This window comes from Hyperolius riggenbachi, chromosome 10 (genome assembly GCF_040937935.1).
Source record: "Hyperolius riggenbachi isolate aHypRig1 chromosome 10, aHypRig1.pri, whole genome shotgun sequence".
In the NCBI taxonomy this organism is placed as follows: domain Eukaryota; kingdom Metazoa; phylum Chordata; class Amphibia; order Anura; family Hyperoliidae; genus Hyperolius; species Hyperolius riggenbachi.
Window position 1 is genome coordinate 105,074,759 of NC_090655.1, and position 21,347 is coordinate 105,096,105.

Genomic DNA, 21,347 nt, shown 5'->3' on the forward strand with positions numbered 1-21,347 from the left:
CTCATCAGAGTATACACGCTGCTGTGTGCATTTTGGCAGCAGTGCGATGTGCACTGCTGCATGCATTTTTCAAGAATTGCAGCGCTGGTCCATTCACTGTAGTAAATGGGATCAGCAGCGCAGATGGTGTGCGATCGTACGCGTTGCGATTGCACAGCCATCTGCGCTAATTGATGTGAACGAGGCCTAATCTTTTATCCTTCCTAATGCCTGTTCTGAAAGTGAACCCAAGGTTAAAATAAACTGATAAGATACAAATTTTATCTATCCTCCTACTCCTAAAAATTACTTTTAGATATCTCATGGTTTTACTGTATGTTTTAAACATTTACACGGTAGATTTATTGTTTTATTGTCTCTACTTAATGGCAGTCTATTGAGAGTCCCAGAGCTAAAATACATTATTGACTTTTACTTATTAGTGAGGGTTACTCTATAGGTTAGGTATAGGTTAGGTCACTTGCCCGGAGGTCTGCCTCACCGTGGCGCAAGTGTCTAGTATAATATACTTTGCATGCAAACCATATTGGAAGCTAAAGTACCTCCTAGTTTAATAAATGTTAGCACTTGTCTTGGATGCAGGGCATGCATTTTTCAGTCTGGCAGAGGCGGTGTATGCCTGTGCGATTAACCATTCAATTGCAGCATGTGTTTAGGGATGCGCAGCCTTCCCCCCCCCCCCCCCCACCTTTCCTTAACTTTGTAACTATGTAACTGTCAGGTTAGCTGCTCCCAGCCCCTCCTCCTGAGTTTCCTGTTTGCATGATAAGTAGTAACAGATTTGCATATGATTTGCATCTGAATTGAATGCGAAGTGTGTAGAAAGTCTATATAGGTGCTACACACTGAGCTGGTGGTCATTTCAGATGCAGCCTTAGTGGTATGCGCTAGCGTTCTCCTCGTCATTACTCTATAATCAAACAAGGGATCGACAAGAGAGAAACTGCTACGGTCATGCCTAAATGGTAACTTTTTCAAGCAGTAAAATACAAAAAGAAACACAAGCTAGGTATTTGTTTGGCACTGTACATACACATGTTTATATCATCACATGTGACCTCAGCAGGGCCAGATTTCATCTCAGGAGCCTATAGGCACAGAAGTTCTGGTGCCCTAAACCCCGCCCTCCACCGAACCTGCAACCCTTAAATCCTTATGCGATTATGGGTTTTGCCCCCAGGCAAACCACTTGCAAGTGTGCTGGCTACCATCAATCCCTGGCTGGCCCAGTTGTCTATCTCTTATCCCCCCCTTCCCCAGTCAAGTATGCCTATGCTCACCATCCTGGAACCGCATAGAGAGTTGGAAGGGCAGGTTGGATAGTCAGACACATACCATCAGCTGCTCTCAGTGATGCCAGCACAGCTCCAAGATGGTAAGCACGAGTATACAAGTCAGTGAGATCTGCCTCTCAGCTCATGCTAAGTCCTGCCCTACACCTTGGGTACACTTTAACCTCCCCTCAATTATACAGTAACTCCTTTCTGACACCTGAGCCCAACCTCCCTCCCTAATGTTATCCTTATCCTGACACCTGGTCTGAACATTCTACATATCTAAAACCAACCTCCCCTTCCCCTAACCTAACATTTCAGATCTTTGGCAGCAGGTGTAGTTAGTATCAGCACACCACAAGTAATATCACAAGTATCAAAGTGTCTTTTATTCCAAAATCTGCAGTCAAACCTGAAATCTTTATCTAACACTATTAATTTGAACTCCTCTTCACCTTCCTTCGTCTTCATTGCTTGGGGTTTCATTTATATCATAGCTGAATGAAGCATGCTACATTGATATCCTAGCTCTTCAATGCACAAAGAATCTCCTGTATAATTTTTTTTTTATACAGCATCTGCCCTCCCTGGTTGGTCGCTTTGTGCCCTTTGCTGCTGTAGCAGCTGCCAACTGCATCAATATCCCATTTATGAGACAACGGTAAGTACTTTTCTTTATACGAGACATGTAGATATCTGGTTCGGTCTATTGTGTTAGGCCTCAAGATATCCCCACTTCCTTCATCTTAATCATGCTTGGAAATCACTGCTTTTGTCCCATGTGACCTGTATCTGCTATGCAGGTTAAAGGGATGAAAGACACATCTGACTGCTTCAGAATTTATCAACGTTCTGTAGCTGATTAATGGGAGAACACAGCAAAGATCATGACCAGTGACAGCAATTTTGGTAGCCTATGGCAACATGGCAATTTCTGTGCACTATTGTCACAGACCAGGGGAAATGACAGCACTGACCTTGTTAACAGCTTCAGTTCTTTTCTAAAGTGAAAAAGATCACAAGGGCCAGTGATGGATTTTATGTAGAGGACAAAGTATATGCACAGAGGTGTGATGCCTCATTTTGCATTTAGTGGCAGTTAGTTTCTGCACCGGTACCACTCTCTCGCTATGCAATGTCATCTTCATCAATGCTTTCATGGTCATACTGTAACTTAACTTTTGCAATGTGAACACATGACTGACTGTTGGTGCCATTTTGTTTCCAACTAATCAATGGTATGGCCTTTCTCCGCAGCTGAGGAGCCCGCTATACTATCCATACCCCCCCCCCCCCCAACATTAAACCACCCTTCCATTGCCAATTGTTTCCACAGGGAGAATATACCCATATTCCCTCTCTCTATCCCTGTCAAAATGGCAGAGAAGAACAAAACAGCAGCAGCACAGTCATGCTAAGAAGTAAACTAGGCATTTATGGCAATTTTATACCAATTTATTTTTGTTTGATGACTACTGAAAGTGAGAGGAAAGCAGATGGATAATAAAAAGGGCATGGACAGTGGCTTTAAGACACTCCATCCAAACCTCAAACTTGTCATAAATTGATCTCTAAGAGCTTAAAGGAAAAATAGTTTTGACTACAAAGATAGAAAAAAAAATCTAGATCCTGTTCTTAGAATCTGTTCATGTATGGGAACATGGGATTTTGGGGCATTTTGTATACTAAACGGTATACTGTCTCTATGGTTACAAAGAAACTAAATTTCAGGCTTCCTGGCTATTTCAAAAATCTTAGCACGCAAATAAAAAAAATCCTTAAATTGCAAAATGGCATATTTAGCAATTGTGTTATGTCAGTTTTTAATAAAGTTGTAATTTATTTTTTAACCAGTGAATTAAAACATGGAATCCCCATCATGGATGAAAATGGAAATAGACTAGGAGAATCCACAAAAGCTGCCCAGCAAGCCATTGCCCAGGTAGTGGTATCTCGGATTGGCATGGCAGCACCAGCCATGGGTAAGTAAAACTCAGTTTTTTAAAGGTTTAAATAGCCAGTAAACCCATAACAGGTGTTAGTGCTGAACTAGTCAGCATTAGCCTATTAGTCTTCCCTCTGCCCCTATGTTTAGTTCTGCCTTGCCATAGTTAGTGGGGTGAGACCTGATTTTGCCATCCTAGTTTGCACAGTATAAATGTATAGCTGGCTAGCGAACTCGTTAAGGGTGCTGCCTTTGATGTAGGATTTGATCCTTTTACCAGGGTTTACATCTTGGCTCAAGCCAGTACAAAAAAATGTAAGGAGTCTTTGAGCAAGGTTCCCTAATGCTCCTGGTTGCCCATGGTGAGCACCCTAAGTAGCTGCAAGAAGCGCTGGGCTGCTGGTGTGACAAAAGTCAACCCTCACTTTCCCCTTATGAAAAACTGGCACTGGATGGTTGTAGAAATAAAAAAAAAAGCAGTGCTTAGGTGCTTTTTATTTATATCTCTTTGTACATGGGCTTAGATTACTGTACTGCTATTACTGGACAGGCTGTACTAAGATATGCTTAAAGTAGAAAAATGCTGAAATGTTAAGCCGAATTCCCACTTTTATTGACTTCTTTGACATTTCACGGACTAAATTGAAATTTTACACCCCGTACAGGTCTCTAATAGTATTTTCCATTAATAAAAGCTAGTAAATTGCTCTAAAGGTCATAAAATACCAGCACAGATTCCATGCTAACATTACATTGACATATCACTTCAAGAAATGGTGGAATTAATTTTCCTATATTGAAAATGTTTTATGGTGGTTTTCCTTTTTTATCTGAAAGGTAGAGGGCACTGGCTGATATCCACTAGTACAAAAAACATGCTCCCTCCTGCATCACTAATACAGGAACACAGAGCTCCCTCCTGCATCACTAATACAGGAACACTGAGCTCCCTCCTGCATCACTAATACAGGAACACTGTCTCCCTCCTGCATCACTAATACAGGAACACCGAGCTCCCTCCTGCATCACTAATACAGGAACACCGAGCTCCCTCCTGCATCACTAATACAGGAACACCGAGCTCCCTCCTGCACCACTAATACACGAACACCGAGCTCCCTCCTGCATCACTAATACAGGAACACCGAGCTCCCTCCTGCACCACTAATACACGAACACCGAGCTCCCTCCTGCATGACTAATACAGGAACACCGAGCTCCCTCCTGCATCACTAATACAGGAACACCGAGCTCCCTCCTGTATCACTAATACAGGAACACTGAGCTCCCTCCTGCATCACTAATACAGGAACACAGAGCTCCCTCCTGCATCACTAATACAGGATACACCGAGCTCCCTCCTGCTCCACTAATACAGGAACACCGAGCTCCCTCCTGCTCCACTAATAGAGTAACACAGAGCTCCTTCCTGCATCACTAATACAGGAACACCGAGCTCCCTCCTGCATAACTAATACAGGAACACTGAGCTCCCTCCTGCATCACTAATACAGGAACACAGAGCTCTCTCCTGCATCACTAATACAGGAACACTGAGCTCCCTCCTGCATCACTAATACAGGAACACTGAGCTCCCTCCTGCATCACTAATACAGAAACACCGAGCTCCCTCCTGCATCACTAATACAGGAACACTGAACTCTCTGCAGCTCCACTAATACAGGAACACCGAGCTCTCTCCTTCATCACTAATACAGGAACACTGAGCTTCCTCCTGCATCACTAATACAGGAACACCGAGCTCCCTTCTGCATCACCAATACAGGAACACCGAGCTCCCTCCTGCATCACCAATACAGGAACACCAAGCTCCCTTTTGCTCCACTGGCACAGGAACACCGAGTTCTCTCCTGCTCCACTAGCACCTGAACAGTGAGCTCCCTCTTGCTTCACTGGCAGAGGAATAGCGACCTTCCTCCTGCTCCACTGGCATAGAAACACTGAGCTCCCCTCCTGCTCCACTGGCACAGAAACACTGAGCTCCCTTCTGATCCACTGGTACAGGAATGCAGAGATCCCTCCTGCGTCCTCCTGCTCCACTGGCACAGAAACACTGAGCTCCCCTCCTGCTCCACTGGCACAGAAACACTGAGCTCCCCTCCTGCTCCACTGGCACAGAAACACTGAGCTCCCCTCCTGCTCCACTGGCACAGATACACTGAGCTCCCCTCCTGCTCCACTGGCACAGAAACACTGAGCTCCCCTCCTGCTCCACTGGGACAGAAACACTGAGCTCCCCTCCTGCTCCACTGGCACAGAAACACTGAGTTCCCCTCCTGCTCCACTGGCACAGATACACTGAGCTCCCCTCCTGCTCCACTGGCACAGATACACTGAGCTCCCCTCCTGCTCCACTGGCACAGATACACTGAGCTCCCCTCCTGCTCCACTGGCACAGATACACTGAGCTCCCCTCCTGCTCCACTGGCACAGAAATACTGAGCTCCCTTCTGATCCACTGGTACAGGAACACCGAGTTCCCTCCTGTTTCATTGGCATAAGAGCACCAAGCTCCCTCCTGCTCCACTGGCATAAGAACACCGAGCTCCCTCCTGCTCCACTGGTACAGGAATTGCATTGCTAAAAAACTGAGGGTAAAGGTGCTGGACTAGTCAAGCATGTCTCCATACCTAAACCCTATTGGGCATCTGTGGGGCATAATCAAACAGAAAGTAGAGTATCGCAAGAACACTGACATCCACCAGCTTTGTGATGTCACCATGGAGGAGCGGAAGAGGATTCCAGTGGCAATCTGTGAAGCTTTAGTGAACTCCATGCAGTTTAGGCAGTGCTGAAAATAATGGTGGACACACAATATTGACACTTTGGGCACAATTTTGACATTCTTTACTTGGGGTGTACTCACTTTTGTTGCCAGCAGTTTAGCCATTAATGGCTGTGTGTTGAGGTATTTTGATGGGACAGCAAATTTACAGTATTATACACGCTGTATACTGACTGCATTTCAACTTTACTGGTCTAGTAAAAAAAAATGCTGGCTGCATATAATATACTGTTAATAATGTTTTAGAGCAAAGTTGAAATGCAGGGTTATATTCCGCTTTAACATTGTATTAAAGGGTCACATCCTCACAGTTGTACCATGAATAGATATAAAACAAAATACTTACAAATGTGAGATACTGACTGATATACTGCATTTCCCCCCCCCCTAAAATATGAAATACTGAAATTTTCTCAATTTAAGTGCATTTTAGTTCACAGCAATGCACAGTTTAAATTTCATACTTCACTGCTTAATTATCAGTTAACAATTTCCCTGTGATAAAGAACCCCCCTCCCTCTTCATATGGGACATATGCTGTTCAAACATTGTAAAGTGATGGGTTTATCTAATGCAGTGCTGTCCAACTGGCGGCCCGCATCCGGCCCGCAAGGCCTCCTGCTGCGGCCCCCCGAGTCCCCAGAGCTGAGAGGACTTTTTTTAATTAGGACTGTTTATTTTTTATTTTTTAAATTCCTTTCCCCCATGCTGCGGCTGCCGGACTGTAAATATTTACAGTCCCCCCCCCCCCCTCGTTCTCCCCCATGCTGCCACCACTCACACACCTCAGATCGGCGGCAGGCAGGAGATAGCAACCAGCCAGACCGGCGCATAGCAGCCGCACGGTGGACTTCAAGTGCTGGACTTGACCGATGATGTCACTTCCTGCATTTAAATTCACCACGTGGCTGCTATGCGCCGGTTTGACTGGCTCCGATCTCCTGCCTGCCGCCGATCTGAGGTGTGTGAAAGGCGGCAGCACGGGGGAGAACGAGGGGGGGACTGTAAATAATTACAGTCCAGCAGCTGCAACATGGGGGGGGGGGAACGAGGGGAGCGGGGGCGTGTAAATATTTAAATTTAAGCAGCCGCAGCATGAGGGCAAGGGTTATGGTGAAATCTGTGACCAATCTGATTGCATTTTGTGGGGAAATCTGCAGCCAATCTGACTGCATTGTGTGGGGAAATATGCTGCCAATCTGATTGCATTTTGTGGGGAAATCTGCGGCCAATCTGATTGCATTTTGTGGGGAAATCTGCCGCCAATCTGACTGCATTTTGTGGGGAAATCTGCGGCCAATCTGATTGCATTTTGTGGGGAAATCTGCAGCCAATCTGATTGCATTTTGTGGGAAAATCTGCGGCCAATCTGAATGCATTTTGTGGGGAAATATGCTGCCAATCTGATTGCATTTTGTGGGGAAATCTGCGGCCAATCTGATTGCAATTTGTGGGGAAATCTGCAGCCAATCTGATTACATTTTGTGGGGAAATATGCTGCCAATCTGATTGCATTTTGTGGAGAATCTGCTGCCAATCTGGTTGGACTTTGTTGTGAAATCTGCTACCACTCGAATTGCATTTTGTGGGGAAACTGCTGCTAGACTTGAGGGGGGGCTGGGTTGGGGAGGTCTTCTGGCCCTCCACCATGTGGTCTGGAAAAAAACGGCCCTCCATGCCCGCAAAGTTGGACAGCACTGATCTAATGAATATTACTTTGTATTCCTCAGCCATCCCACCAGTCATTATGAACGCCCTGGAGAAAAGAGCATTTCTCAAGGTAAGACTTGGAGGATATTTTGCATACATACCTTCACATTTCTGTTACTGAATCTGAAATTATTATTTCTTCTTTTTTGTGAAATCAGTGAGTAGGATAGAAAGGAGGGAAATTTCCTGAGTAGAGTCACAGGCAGCAGTAAAAATATAACAGACAAGTTCATGTTACAGGTAAAAACGGAACACAGTTAAATGCAAGAATGGACAGGAAATGCATACTATGTTATCAATAGGTTGTGTTTGTACTGCCAAACGGAACACAAATACACAACGCAATCGCCAGACTGCAAATGCAAAATACCAACCTGCTGCATTTTTCTGCCGCCGCAATACAAAATGCTGACCTCAAACATGAATCAAACCCAGTGCAAACCTATGGGAATGGACGTGTAAGTTCCCATTAGGCTTCCCGCTGCATGCAAAATGCTCGACTGGCCCGTAGAAATTCAGTGTCACTGTCCCCGTGACCAGGAAACATAGGGTTTCCTGTTGGTTTGCAAAAGAGCCAATCGGAATCATCCTGCAACAGAAAAAATTCTTGCTGGTTCATGTGGACCAATGGGAATTCTCCCTGTTGCTGGGTAGGATTTACATTTTTTCAAAATAGAAAATTTCTAAATCAGCAGGAAGCCCCATGCTTCCTGGTCTACGGGTGAACAGTGATGAGCTGGGACGGCGCAGCTTACGAGAAAATCATTGGAAGTACCAGCAGACAGTTGAGAGAAGGGGTGGCAATGCAAGCACAGCAGCCACTGTAAACAGCGTTAGCGCATCCACTGAGGGTCTGAATGGATGTGCTTATTGCGCCATTTATGCATACTCTTCGTTTGTGGTATAGTGTGAACCTAGCCTTAATTCCATCTTCACTCTTCACTCTAAAGGAAAAGATGTTTTTATTGCATTCTGTTGCAACTTTTCATCACTCTTTTGTCGTTTCCCACCCATGAAAGTAATAAAGATTATGCAAGTCTCACACTGGGAACACAGAAGATAGTAAATACCTCGTAGAGGATTTAACATTACCTGGTACGATCCAAATATAGTAAAAAAAAAAAAGTTTTTGCAACCAGTACTAGCCTTGCAGTACTGGGGTCCCACGTACAAATCTGGACCAGGATACTATCTGCATAGAGTTTATATGTTCCCACCTGTGTTTGTGTGGATTCCCCCATATCCCAAAAACAAATGGTAAGCTTACTGACTTTGGAAGGGACAATGACAATGGTACGGGCTAGATTGTGGGCTCCTCTGAGGGACGGGAACATGACTATGGAATCCATGAAGCACTGCGGAAGAGATGTCAGTGCTATATAAATACACAGTAATAATTATAATGCTGAATATATTTATTACACATCTTATTTTGTAATTAACAGAAAATCTTGGACAGAGAAATATGAAGATGGCTAAGGCTGACTTCTTTCTGAACACAATAATGTTACTTGTATGGCTTATGGACTGAGTCAGTCGCTGTATTGGTGGCTGAGTTAGTCGCTCAGAACGAAGCATTGAGGTCACAGGCAGCACCTTATTTGCTTCCTGATTTGGGCCCACTGACTCACTGTGAAGCTACTAAATCATATGACCGTCAGGAAGCAGGCACGTCAGAAGGACAGGCTAGCAGTGGCAGCAAACATATGTCTACCAGCAAAGGCTACTTTTAACTTGCTTGAATGATTCATTTTCAGAAAATGTCAGGTTCAAAGTTCTCTTTTGTTGTAATTGTGAAAAGTCTTTAGTTTAAAAAACATATTTATAAAACATTTACCTGCTAATTACCTATTGCACTGCACTTAAAGCAGACTTGAACCATGTTTAACAAAATAAAGTGCTCTGACACTCACCTTCTCAAGCCAGGGCAGAGGACTGCAAATAAATGGCCTGCAGTTAGCAATAACCATGGGCAGCACAGTGGCGTTAGTTGTTAGCGCTCTTGCCTTGCAGCGCTGGGTCTTTGGGTCGAATCCCAGCTGGGTCAACATCTGCAAGGGGTTTGTATGTTCTCCCTGTGTCTGTGTGGGTTTCCTCCCACATCCCCAAAATATACAGACAAGTTAGTTGGCTTCCCCCTAAATTGGCCCTAGACTATGATGCATGCACTACATGATGCATACATATTGACTACATACATACATACTGTATATACATATGACTATAGTAGGGATTAGATTGTGAGCCCCACTGAAGGACAGTTAGTGACACGACAATATACTCTGTATAGTGCTACGTAATATGTCAGCGCTATATACAGTAAATACTTGAATAAAACCATAATAACTATCATGAAGCCAGAAGCAGGGTGCTATTTAGCCCAACATTTTCACTGCCCTTTTTATGACGTCTGCCTTTTCCCTTTGATCCTTTAATGAAGCACTCAATGTTTTGAATAGAGGGATTGCATATTAAATATGTAGAAAAGCTGCTTTAACACATTTATTTTTTTCTGTTACCTCTGTTCACTGCAGCGCTATCCATGGATGAATGCACCACTTCAAGTCGGATTGGTTGGCTTTTGGTAAGTACTAGCCATGCTGGTCAAGTCTTCAAGGCTTTTCCTATATAAGCAGGAAATGTCAGTGACTTAGTTGGACAATGAATAGTAGTAGAAAGTATTGAAAAAAATGGTTACCAGCAAAGACAACAATTTCCAGATACGGAAGCTCTGGTACTTAAACATGAGTTCAAAAGTGAACAAAAAAGGTTCTTAATACAAGGTTATGATTGCACTGAAAGAGGTGTTGAATTCATGCACAGATTCTTTCATATGCATTTTCTGAACATTGCTTTAAATTAATTTTGCTTTAAAATAGTGTATGAAATGGAGCAGTTTTGCTTATATAAAATTAAAGCAACCCTATCACGTAAAATGTAAATTACATGTATATGCAGCTATGTGACAGACAGCTATGGTAGTCTATTAGCCAGCAGCCAGACTTGGCTACAGCGAATAGAGCAATCTTCCTACTGTATGTCCCAGCCTCACTGATGCATTTTAGGTGCAAAGGCTGTGCAAGGTGTCCCATCTGATCCCACAGAATTGCTATTACAGCAGAAGTTTGCTGAAAAACAATGCTGACCATGAGAGAAATAAATGCCCTGAATTGTGACCCAAGTGTGCTCTGTGAGCGACAGTCTGACATATGTGTGTATGAGGCTTTGGATTTTGTAGATTCTTATTTATATTTTTCCATGACGATAGTGCTTTAATGCCATCTATTGAATATTTTTTTTTCTATTCTAATTGATAATAATGATTATTTACATATCCGTTGCATTCAGAGTGCATTCATAATGGGATTTGAGTCAAGCAGCACAGGGCCTCATATGAATACAAAGGTTTTTTGTTACAAGTGCAAGATATAATCAAAACTATTTATACTAATGTTATTCTTATCAATGTATATATGCTGTACTGTACCAATGTCTGTGTCTTGAGATACATGTAAACTATTTGGATTGATCAGTCCCATGATGGGTCACTTCAGCTGTATTTACATCTCTAGCTTTGAATTAGTTACCCTATGTACATGTATTGGGTTTGTCATCTATTCAGTGTGAATATATTCTTCTGTCTTCTTTTGTTTTAGTTTGGTGTTTGCTACACCTCTTTGCTGTGCACTGTTTCCTCAGAAAAGGTGAGTAACAATCTTGGAAGGGAATATCTACGTTGTTCAATTGAGCTTTTTACAAGTGAGGGAATACCTGCATTATTTATACACTTATCATCATATCCAGGCCTAAACTGTAGCAGGCACAATGTACAGATACACCTCTGGAGGTGTAAAAGCAGCCCCACAACCTTATAATGCCATGGAACACATTATGCAGACTTCATTTATTAAAAGATGCATGATAGAAGTTATGAAATGCTAAACCATTAGGGTAAAGATGTAAGAACATCTCTATGTTGTGAAAAGTGGTTTTGAAGGCCCCATGTCTGTGTAAGGATGGTCGTTCCAGCATGATAGATGCTCTCTTTCATGCTTCTTGGTTACCGTTTGTATTTGTATTATAGTTTGTTTAGCTCTATTTTGTATTCTACACAGAACCACATGAAATGTTACAAATTAACATTTCAGTTGTTAGGACACTTGACCTGTAGCTCTATCTAGTAAAATTGGTGAGCACAAAACAGTGGCAGTTTACTTTTGGTTCAGGTCTCTAAAATACATCAAGAGCAAAGTTCTCACCCTGGAGACAACTTATCTGTCTTGCACAGCAGGAAAATTATACTTCTAAAGCTTGCCAATCAAACCAACTGGTTTGTCTGAATAAAAAATAATAAAGCATTTAAATAAGTGTATGCTTTAGAACTGTAACTACAAAAAATATACAAAACAAGAAGTAAGTAAACATGGGCACTAGACAGGGTTGTCCTCTTTCTCCCCTTTTATTTGCAATAGCAATTGGACCATTGGCCTGTTACATTCATTTACATTGCAGTTGTTTGTAGTGTTAAAAAGCTATAACTAGCACATTTCTGCTAGGAACACAAAATGGATTCTGCTGCAAATCATGTACAAACTACTGCAAAGTGCACCCAAATTACTTGCCTAACTGGATTACACCTTTAAAATATGTTGGTGGTTTTTTGTTTATTTCTGTCTATTTTACGTTTAGCTCCATGAAAGTGGCCAGCCTTGAACCAGAGGTCCGTGACCGCATACTGGAGAAAAGCCCGAACACACAGATTGTATACTTCAACAAAGGACTTTAGGCGAGGACCATCCCATCAGACAGTACGAATTGGTCAATACATGAACGACACGTCTATAGAATTCACTTTACAAGCTGCTAACACAAAACTTATGGTTCCAGGTGGGAGCACCCTCCTAATGATCTCAGGTATAGCTAGAGGCGGTATGTGGCTTTCTGATTTGTGTATTTGTGGCTTGGCGGTTTCCTGGAGAGTTTAATACATTCCGGTTTCTAGTGAGATCTCCTCCAAGATGTATTATATGAAGGATCTACTGGCCTTTGAAGAAGAGCATTTAAAAGAGATGGCACAATATATATATTCAAGATAATGCATTTCTGCTACACAGCTATTTGTTCATTTTAATGGTTTCTTTGCAGGAAGGAACTAGTATAACCAAAATGCAAATATAAAGCACTGAAGAGGAGATATATAATCCTAGCAACTTTTTTTTTATTTTTTATCTCTCATACTTAATGTGCATTAGCTTTTCTGTAGACATTGGTATATATCATTACTTAGTCAGAAATAGGGAGACGTTGTGCAAACACTACAGTTTTATGGGGTCGAACTAGATTTACTTCCATTGTTACAGTCAGCATATCCCCAGAATTAAGGTTTCAAATCCATCTGTATGAGCCTGTTTCCACTAGGCTACATTTCCCAATTGTACCCCCATGCTGATGCCAATTCTCATCAGATTCCCTCTAGCTGTGGCATGCATGGCTATGGGTATTCAGATGTGATGTGAGGAAAAATGCAGCAGGCACAATTATTACCCTTACGCATGCCATTCGGAAGCAGCTTCGATAGGATGCAATTCCACAACCCAACTTGCATGTGGGCAAATGCTGAAAATCAGCTATAGTGGAAACGTAGCCTAACACTTCTCACTGTACACTCTACACTCTAGGAACAAAACTTCCATTCAAAGTATTATGTCTCAATAATGTGATACAACCAATGACAGGATAGTGTAAGGTAAAACAGGAGTCATCAGTAGCTCCCTCTCTTACCTTCTTCTGTCAAGTTACTGCAGTTTAAATGCGAAACATCCTGACAGTAGATGTGTCTGAAGTGTATCATACTGAGCCGCCACACAGTCACTGCCAGGATACCTGCAAAACATCCAGAAGCAACTCATTGCAACATATTTATTTATAGCTGATGATTTTGACTGTTCCAACTCTAAGCTGTGTGAATGTGCATACATTTGGCTGAAATTTGCATAAACCTAAAATGATTTGCCCATCTCTAGTCAGTAGTTAGAGTAGTATATTATAAAATGCACCAGCTTATGAATCCTGGGTCCCTTCACATAAGTTAGACCCTTCAGAACATGAAGTAATCACTTACTCACCAGCCAAAGGATACACGAGGTGACATGTTACATGATGAGATATACGTGTGTCTATCTCCCCCCCCCCCCCCAGTAGTCATTATTCGGTTCACCCTGCGCCCAACTCTCCAGGCGACATTCCAATACGTTACTTGTACTCATAATTTTTTTCCCCTCGTTTATTGCTCGGTTGATAAGTATATTAAAGCACATAGGACTGAAGGAATACAATTCATACAATGTTACAGTTTTCCCCTCCTGTTTACGCCTTTGTTCTTGAGTATAGTGAAGCAAACAAGACTTGGGACATGGAGGTTGATTTCCAGGTGAGAGCACCAGTATTTATGCAAGTAACATAGCACTCATAGAACATAGGGCAAGTTGCATTATTTACACAATGTGTGTGTTGCTAGTATAACGCATGTTGTGCAAATAGTGTAATGTGCATCATAGGAGCAACAAAATTGCTGTGTACATAATGCCAGTAGGGCTATGTGTGCAATGCATAAAAGATTACTTGCGTAAATCCCTGTAAAATTGCTGTACGCTGTGTGTATATGGCAGTTTTACTGGGGTTTAGCAAATCACCTCCATAGTGACCGATACTGGCAGCAGAATCCTAGATTCACATGTGCTCTATGTGACGCATTACCATTTGAAGGTGAGACAGCTTTTTGTCTTGGTAAGGGGAATTGCAATTATGTAACCTTACAAAATATTGATGAAATGTAGATGATGGCTGCAGTTGTGTGAAGCTGTATTTTATATTTACAGGTTTTCTTTATAATTCATATCAGTCTATCTAGGTTAAACTAGCAACCGTTTTGTTGTAACGTTCATATTCTGATGAAAAAAAAAAGTGAATACTACAGGTGTCCCCCCAACATCTCTGCCATTGTCCTCCTCCCCCCCCCCCCCCCTACTATCTACAGAACAGCACATGGTGTTTGGCAGATACCCTAGTAGTGTGTCTCTACAGAGACCATGAATTTTGCATTAAAAATGGTTTTAATCAACAGAAATTTAAAACTGTGTGCATAGCTTGAAATTAACAGTTGACACATATATGAGCTGATCTTTTTTAGCACAATTTCACAAAGCTTGCATTTTGATTGAAACTAAACTCACGAAAATTTGCCTATTTCAATTCATAAGCACTGCTAAAGTCATCATTAAAAGGGAATACAAGCACTACTTACCACATTCTAGATGCTTTTGCTTCGAGGTCATTTTATAAGCAGCTACTGTATCAGCTGTTTTAAAAATAAACCAAATAAAATAAATAGAGGAAATCTGGTTTTAACATGCACCCCTACTAAGCATAAATCCCGTAAATGAACATGATAGGTGTTACTCCATTCCTTTAGAGGTCACCAAAGTTGTATAAGACTCAGCTAATCAAGGAAGCATGACTATTCCCTCTATGCAACAATTACTGCCCAAGCTTATCTGAGTGGTGCTGATAGGTCAATTGTTCTGGCCAATCAGAATAAGTATCCCGCCTCCCTCGGGGAAGATTTTGGAAGAGTAGGAGCTATTCTTAGTCTCAAGTGTAGCTGCCTCCCCATGGGAATTATTATGTCTGTGTTAGAGGCCGAGTGAACCTCAAAACCTAAGCAAATCATAATCGTAATGTTTCAATAGAAGTAATGGTAAACTTAACTGTTAAAGAGTAACTGTCAGGCTGCAAAAGCTAATTTAAACCTCTATTCTCCTGTGTTAAACAGTTTAGAAGGAAGCCAAAAAGGCAATACTAAAGTTAAAAATCTCTCTTACTTTTGATGTGTGCTGAACAGCAACGCTGTTATTCCCAAGCTCTCAAGTAGGACGACAGGCCGCATAACATACTGCAAAGCATTCTGGGGCTGCTTCTCCCCACCCTGGGTCATCCCCTTCATTTTTCAATCACACCCTAAGGCTGCTAGTGAGAAGTTACAGGCTCAAGTTACAGCAGCTTGTAAAGCAGCCCAGCTCACAGCACTGAAAAATCACAGGCACTTGTTCCGTTAGAGTATACTGCATGAGTCCGCTATTGTTCCTAGCCACATGGCTAATTAATATTCACTGCACAGTAGTGTTGTCCATTAGGATTTTTTTTGTGAGTCGAATCATCAGGAAGCAGGGAGGACATGACGACACAATTGGCTTCATAGGAGACAGACAAACATGGAACCTGCCATGAGCTGTCAGGAGCATCATTCTCTGCAAATACTATATAAAAATTCTGTGAAATCCAAACGTGGACAGTGAAATGCATATGTAATGTAAGTACAGCCAATATTTAGCTACTGATATATGTGTTTTTTTTCTCTGAGACCTTATACCTAACAGCTCCTCTTTAAGGGGAGTCAACACTCCAAAACATAACTAACTAAATTCCCAGGGAAAACCTGTCTCTGGTAAGATGACCAGCTGGGGAAGGGTCATTTATGCATCCTTGAGAAAGGCGGTTTACTAACAAAAACAGGCCAGTCCATCCTGTGTCCATTATAGCCAATTTTTGCACTTGTGATCACTCATATTATACCATATTGCTATGACACTCTTTGGTGCTACTTGTATTACATCTATATTGGATTATATGCTACATGTACAGGATGTTGTCTGCTATGTGGAGCACTCCATATTTAAGTGAGATCTGCCTGTTTACTATTCAGCACATACTGGCAGGACTTAGCAATTTAGGCTGCTATCGACTTGTGTATAACTCAAATGTTGTATCATTATTGTGGATGATTATTATAACCAGTATATATAACTGCCACCCATACTAACTATAGCATGTTGCTTTTCTCCGTGGCACACCAGCTTTAATGCAATAGGCTCTTCTTTCTGTTTTTATTTTGCAAGAATTTCTCCCACTGCATTTTGATGAAATCGTGCAAATCTGCAATATTTTTTTGCATAATCACAGCAACATTGGCTCTGGTATAGTGCAATTCATTTAGATTCCATCAACTCTATTGCTTTATACATAAAATGCATTTATATATTGTACATTGATTATCATGGTCTATTGACCTGATATAGTTCTAATATACTGTGTCAATACCCTGCTTGTGATTTTATATAAAGTTCATCAGTAAATGATTTTTAACAGAGTCCAACACATATGTATGTTTTACTATAACAGGTGTGAGTAAAGCATTTTGCTAGTGTTTAATCTTCCTTTTCTGGTGGTTTATCTTATTTTTTTTCCTTGAAAGTTCTTCTGTTACAAAAATATCACAATGGTTCCATGACTGTGAGGATATTCTTCAGCCAGCTTTATTAGCAGCACAGTACATAGCCAGACTGTCAACGTTTTGGGCTGTTCAGTCTTCCTGAGGTGCAAAGGTAGGGCAAGCAGCATGAAACATGGTTTTTGGAGTTAGGAGGATACCCCAATGTCAGATTACTTGTGATATGAGATGTGGTTTGACCAAATCCACAGCTTTCTTGTAAGCTTTTCTGTCATCACTAGCCTTATTATTATTATTATTAGGTATTTATATAGCACTGACCTCTACCACAGCACCTTACAGATCATGCAGTCTTGTTACTGACTGTCGCTCAGAGGGGCTAACAATCTAATCCCTACCGTAGTAATATATATATCGTAGCCTACGGCCACTTTATGGGAAGCCAATTAACCTATCAATATCTGGATGTTTTTGGGATGTGGGAGGAAACTGGAGTGCCCAGAGGAAACCCACGCAGACACAGGGAGAACATACAAACTCTGTGCAGAGAGTACCCTGGCTGGAATTCAAACCGGGAATTCAGAGCTGCAAGGTGAGAGTGCTATCCACTACGTCGTTATGCCTCCTTATCAGCCAAAGGCAATTGCAGGGGATTTTGGGTTATATCCAGGCTTTGTTTGGGTGCTGATGCTGGAGGGGACAGTCTAGAGAAAATTACTAAGGAAACCAATCTTAGCTGTGTATTTCAAGGAACATTATTTACTACTCTCATCACCAATAATCATATGTCATTATCTTTATGATTAATAATTTTTGCAACTAAATATTATATGCACAGAACAGGCTTCTTCTATATGAATGTTGAGGGTTTACAAATTGAGCACAGGCCATGGACTGCAGAAAATGTAAAGGGTGGTCCTGAAGATCTAAGCATAAAAGGATAGCTCAGGTGTCCCTGTTCAACAAATGTAACAGTCACCAGCTTCATCTGAATGTACAGAGAATTCTGCTTAAATAAGTGAACATTCAAGTCACATGGTTGGCTTGGAGGGTCACCAAGACATGCTTTGAGTGGAAATCTGATCCTAAGGAGCACACATAAGCAATAAGACCCAACCGAAATTCCGTCCTTCCCTACCATGAAAATAAAAGAATAGTGGCTAAAAATTCCACTTTAACCTCAGCTGCTTGTAACTATTGTTTGAAAGTAAACAGTTCGGTGCTGTCTGGCTGCAAAGCTATTTACTTACACAGCAACCACTTATGGAAAGTATGTATACCGTTGATAAACTTCAGGTATTTTCTGTAGCACAAAGGATGTCGAATACAGTATATTTTTCTTTTATAAAGTATTTGTGAACAGAGAGCGGTGGTATAGATGTTGTAGTCTGTATTTAGTGTATGAATTTAGAGTAAGAAGACATGAAGAATGGAAACCCACAAGAATTAAATGTACCTCAGCCATTCCGTATCTGAGATTGGAACATGTATAAATCAGAATATATTCATGAGAATGTGACCTTATGTGGCTCTGAAATACCAATAAAAATATCCTGCAAAACAAAGGAGCATGCAATTTTCTTTAAAGAATAAATATTTCCTTCAGCAGTGAGGGATGGGGGTTATTTAAAGGGAATGCATTGTTTTTTTTTCTTGATTAAAGTAACAGTATGATAAACACCTGTAAAAATATTCATGTGAACACATACATACAGTAAAGGGTTATGAGTTTGTCCCTCCCTGTGTAAATTGGCCTGTAAATGACATAATAAATATAAAATATAATTATTTTCAGTGCTGCTCATCCAATATTCGGGTATCCGAACTACCCAGATAATCCGAACGTTTTCCGCTATCCGAACTTTGAATAGGAATTCGGATTTCTTTGTAAATCCGAATAGCACTATCCGAGCAAACTCGGATTTCCATGTGAAAATCCGAAATCTGGACAGATAGTCAATTAGGATATCCGAGCAGAGGCCTTCAATGGCAAAAATCCCTTTCAGAGGCATTCAGTCCTAGAGAGAGAGAGAGAGAGAGACAGAGAGAGAGAGAGAGAGAGAGAGAGAGTTTTAGAAGCAATTTAAGCCATTTACAGGCCACTTCCGATTTTCTATCCAGATATCCGAATCCGATATCCGACAGGATATTGGGTACGGTTATCTGATTCTACTCGGAAACCAAAAAGTTCGGACTCGGATATCCGATTCTGAGTATCTGAGTATCCGGATCCGAATTCAATTCCGATTTTGAAAAGGGGTATCCGAGCAGCACTGATTATTTTACACATGTCACTTCTATCCAGCAGGTGGAGCTTTACACATGAATGTTAAAGAGACACTGAAGTGAAAAAAAAATGATATAATGATTTGTATGTGTAGTACAGCTAAGACATAAAACATTAGGAGCATAGACATAAGTCTAATATTGTTTCAAGTACAGGAAGAGTTAAGAAACTCCAGTTGTTATCTATGCAAAAGAGCCATTGAGTTCCACGACTTTCAAAGTCACAGAGAGCTCTGTCTTCTGAAGCTTATTATCTCAATTGTCTGTCAATGTCTTTTCTTTTTCTCTGCAGAGAAGGGTTCAAAAGTTCACTTGCCTGCTCTGTAAAATCATTTAGAATGCTGTGTAATGTGTAAACTGCAAATATTAGAGAATGATGCAATGTTATATAAAACACTATATAACTGAAAATAAAAATGAGAATATTTTCTTTGCTACTAATGTTCTAATAATTATCCGTACTACACAACCAATTCATGATATCATAATTGTTTTTTCGTTTCAGTGTCTCTTTAAGAAAATTACTTGTTACAGGCTTTTTTTCCTCAGAAAGTTTCACAATCTCACCATTCACTTCCTTCTTCCAGTTTAGTAAAAGAGACAACGCCTATTAAAGTAACCGTAAAGCTGGAGCAATATGGAGGCTGCCATCTGTTTCAGTTTGAAAATGTTAGTTGTCTAGCTATTGTGCTGATCCTTTATCTCTCATAGAGCCTAATGCTAGGTACAAACCATACAATTTTCTGGAAGATTTACCTGCCAGATAAAAAAAATTTCCAACATGTCCGATCTGAATTTCGATAGATTTTCTGTTTCTGTTCACTTCTATGGAAATTAATCCAAATTCAGATTGGGCATGTTGGAAAAAATCGATCTGGCGTGTAAATCTGCCAGAAATTGTATGGCGCGTACCTAGCATAAAGCATGAATTATGCAATGCTAGGTTCTTTACTGGCTTTAGTACCAAGAATACTGCCAAGCACTACCTAGAAAAGGATTAAAGGGAACCTGAAGATAGTTAAAAAAAAAAAAGAAAAGAAGGGTTTCACTTACCTGGGCCTTCTGCCAGCCTCCTGCAGCCGCCCTGTGCCCGCACCGTCACGGAACGATCCTCCGGTCCCCCGCCATGGCTAAGTTGCGCTATCGCTGAGAAAACCTCGTACTGCGCCCGCGCAGGACACTCCCGGCACCGGGAATGCCAACGAGGACACACAGGCGGAAATCAGCGATACCGAATCTGCACCGCGGTGGAGGATTGTTGAGGACAAGCACAGGGCGGCTGCAGGGGGCTGGCAGAAGCCCTGGGTAAGTAAAACTCTTATTTTTTTTTTAAACTATCTTCAGGTTACCTTCAAGATGAAATGGGGCCCTAGGCAAGATAGCACTTTTTGCCCAGCACTGATGGTCACCTGGCCTTTTTAGTTACATTTGGTGGGGACTAGCATGCACCAGTCCGCTAGGCTCTCTCCAGACCCCAGGCAGATGCCTGGAATTTCCTTGTGGATCACCCGGCTCTGGCGCTGCCTGTGCAAGGCAATATTAGGTTCATGCATCAGGCACACAGTTTCTAAATCAATGTTTATGAATACGTATGCTGATCAAGTAATGTGACTTCAGTCTAATCAGTGGCGTAGCTAAGGTGCTATGGGCCCCGGTGCAAGCTTTACATATCCCCCCTTCCTTAAAGAGAACCCGAGGTGGGTTTGAAGAATATTATCTGCATACAGAGGCTGGATCTGCCTATACAGCCCAGCCTCTGTTGCTACCACAAACCCCCCTAAGGTCCCCCTACACTCTGCAATCCCTCATAAATCACATCCACGCTGCTGACAAACAGCTTGTCAGAGCTGGCTGTGTTTATTTCTATAGTGTCAGTCTGCTGTTCTCCCCGCCTCCTGCGGAACTCCAGTCCCCGCCTGCATCCCTTCCCTCCCTGCTGATTGGAGGGAAGGGACAGGGGCAGGGACCGGAGCTATGCAGGAGGCAGGGGAGCAGCTGAGACTGACACTACAGATGTAAACACAGCCTCACAGCATGGCT

The 21,347-nt window shown here is 41.8% G+C and overlaps 2 protein-coding genes across 3 annotated transcripts in view; one reads left to right on the forward strand and one right to left on the reverse strand.

Moving 5' to 3' along the window:
• Positions 1–18,586, forward strand: part of SFXN3 (sideroflexin 3) — a 34,201-nt gene extending 15,615 nt beyond the window's left edge. For both annotated transcript variants that reach the window (XM_068255442.1, XM_068255443.1), the window contains 6 exons: positions 1,850–1,935; positions 3,129–3,256; positions 7,756–7,805; positions 10,270–10,319; positions 11,392–11,439; positions 12,425–18,586. In XM_068255442.1, coding sequence (XP_068111543.1) covers positions 1,850–1,935; positions 3,129–3,256; positions 7,756–7,805; positions 10,270–10,319; positions 11,392–11,439; positions 12,425–12,521 — 459 coding nt within the window. In that variant the 3' untranslated portion in view covers positions 12,522–18,586. The remainder of the gene's footprint in view (positions 1–1,849; positions 1,936–3,128; positions 3,257–7,755; positions 7,806–10,269; positions 10,320–11,391; positions 11,440–12,424) is intronic.
• Positions 1–21,347, reverse strand: part of LOC137534094 (proton channel OTOP1-like) — a 666,091-nt gene that overhangs the window by 38,949 nt on the left and 605,795 nt on the right. Inside the window, exons 10-11 of the mRNA XM_068255447.1 lie at positions 15,039–15,092; positions 13,517–13,618 (exon numbers count right to left, since the gene is read on the reverse strand). Of these exons, the coding sequence (XP_068111548.1) occupies positions 13,517–13,618; positions 15,039–15,069 (133 nt within the window). The 5' untranslated portion in view covers positions 15,070–15,092. The remainder of the gene's footprint in view (positions 1–13,516; positions 13,619–15,038; positions 15,093–21,347) is intronic.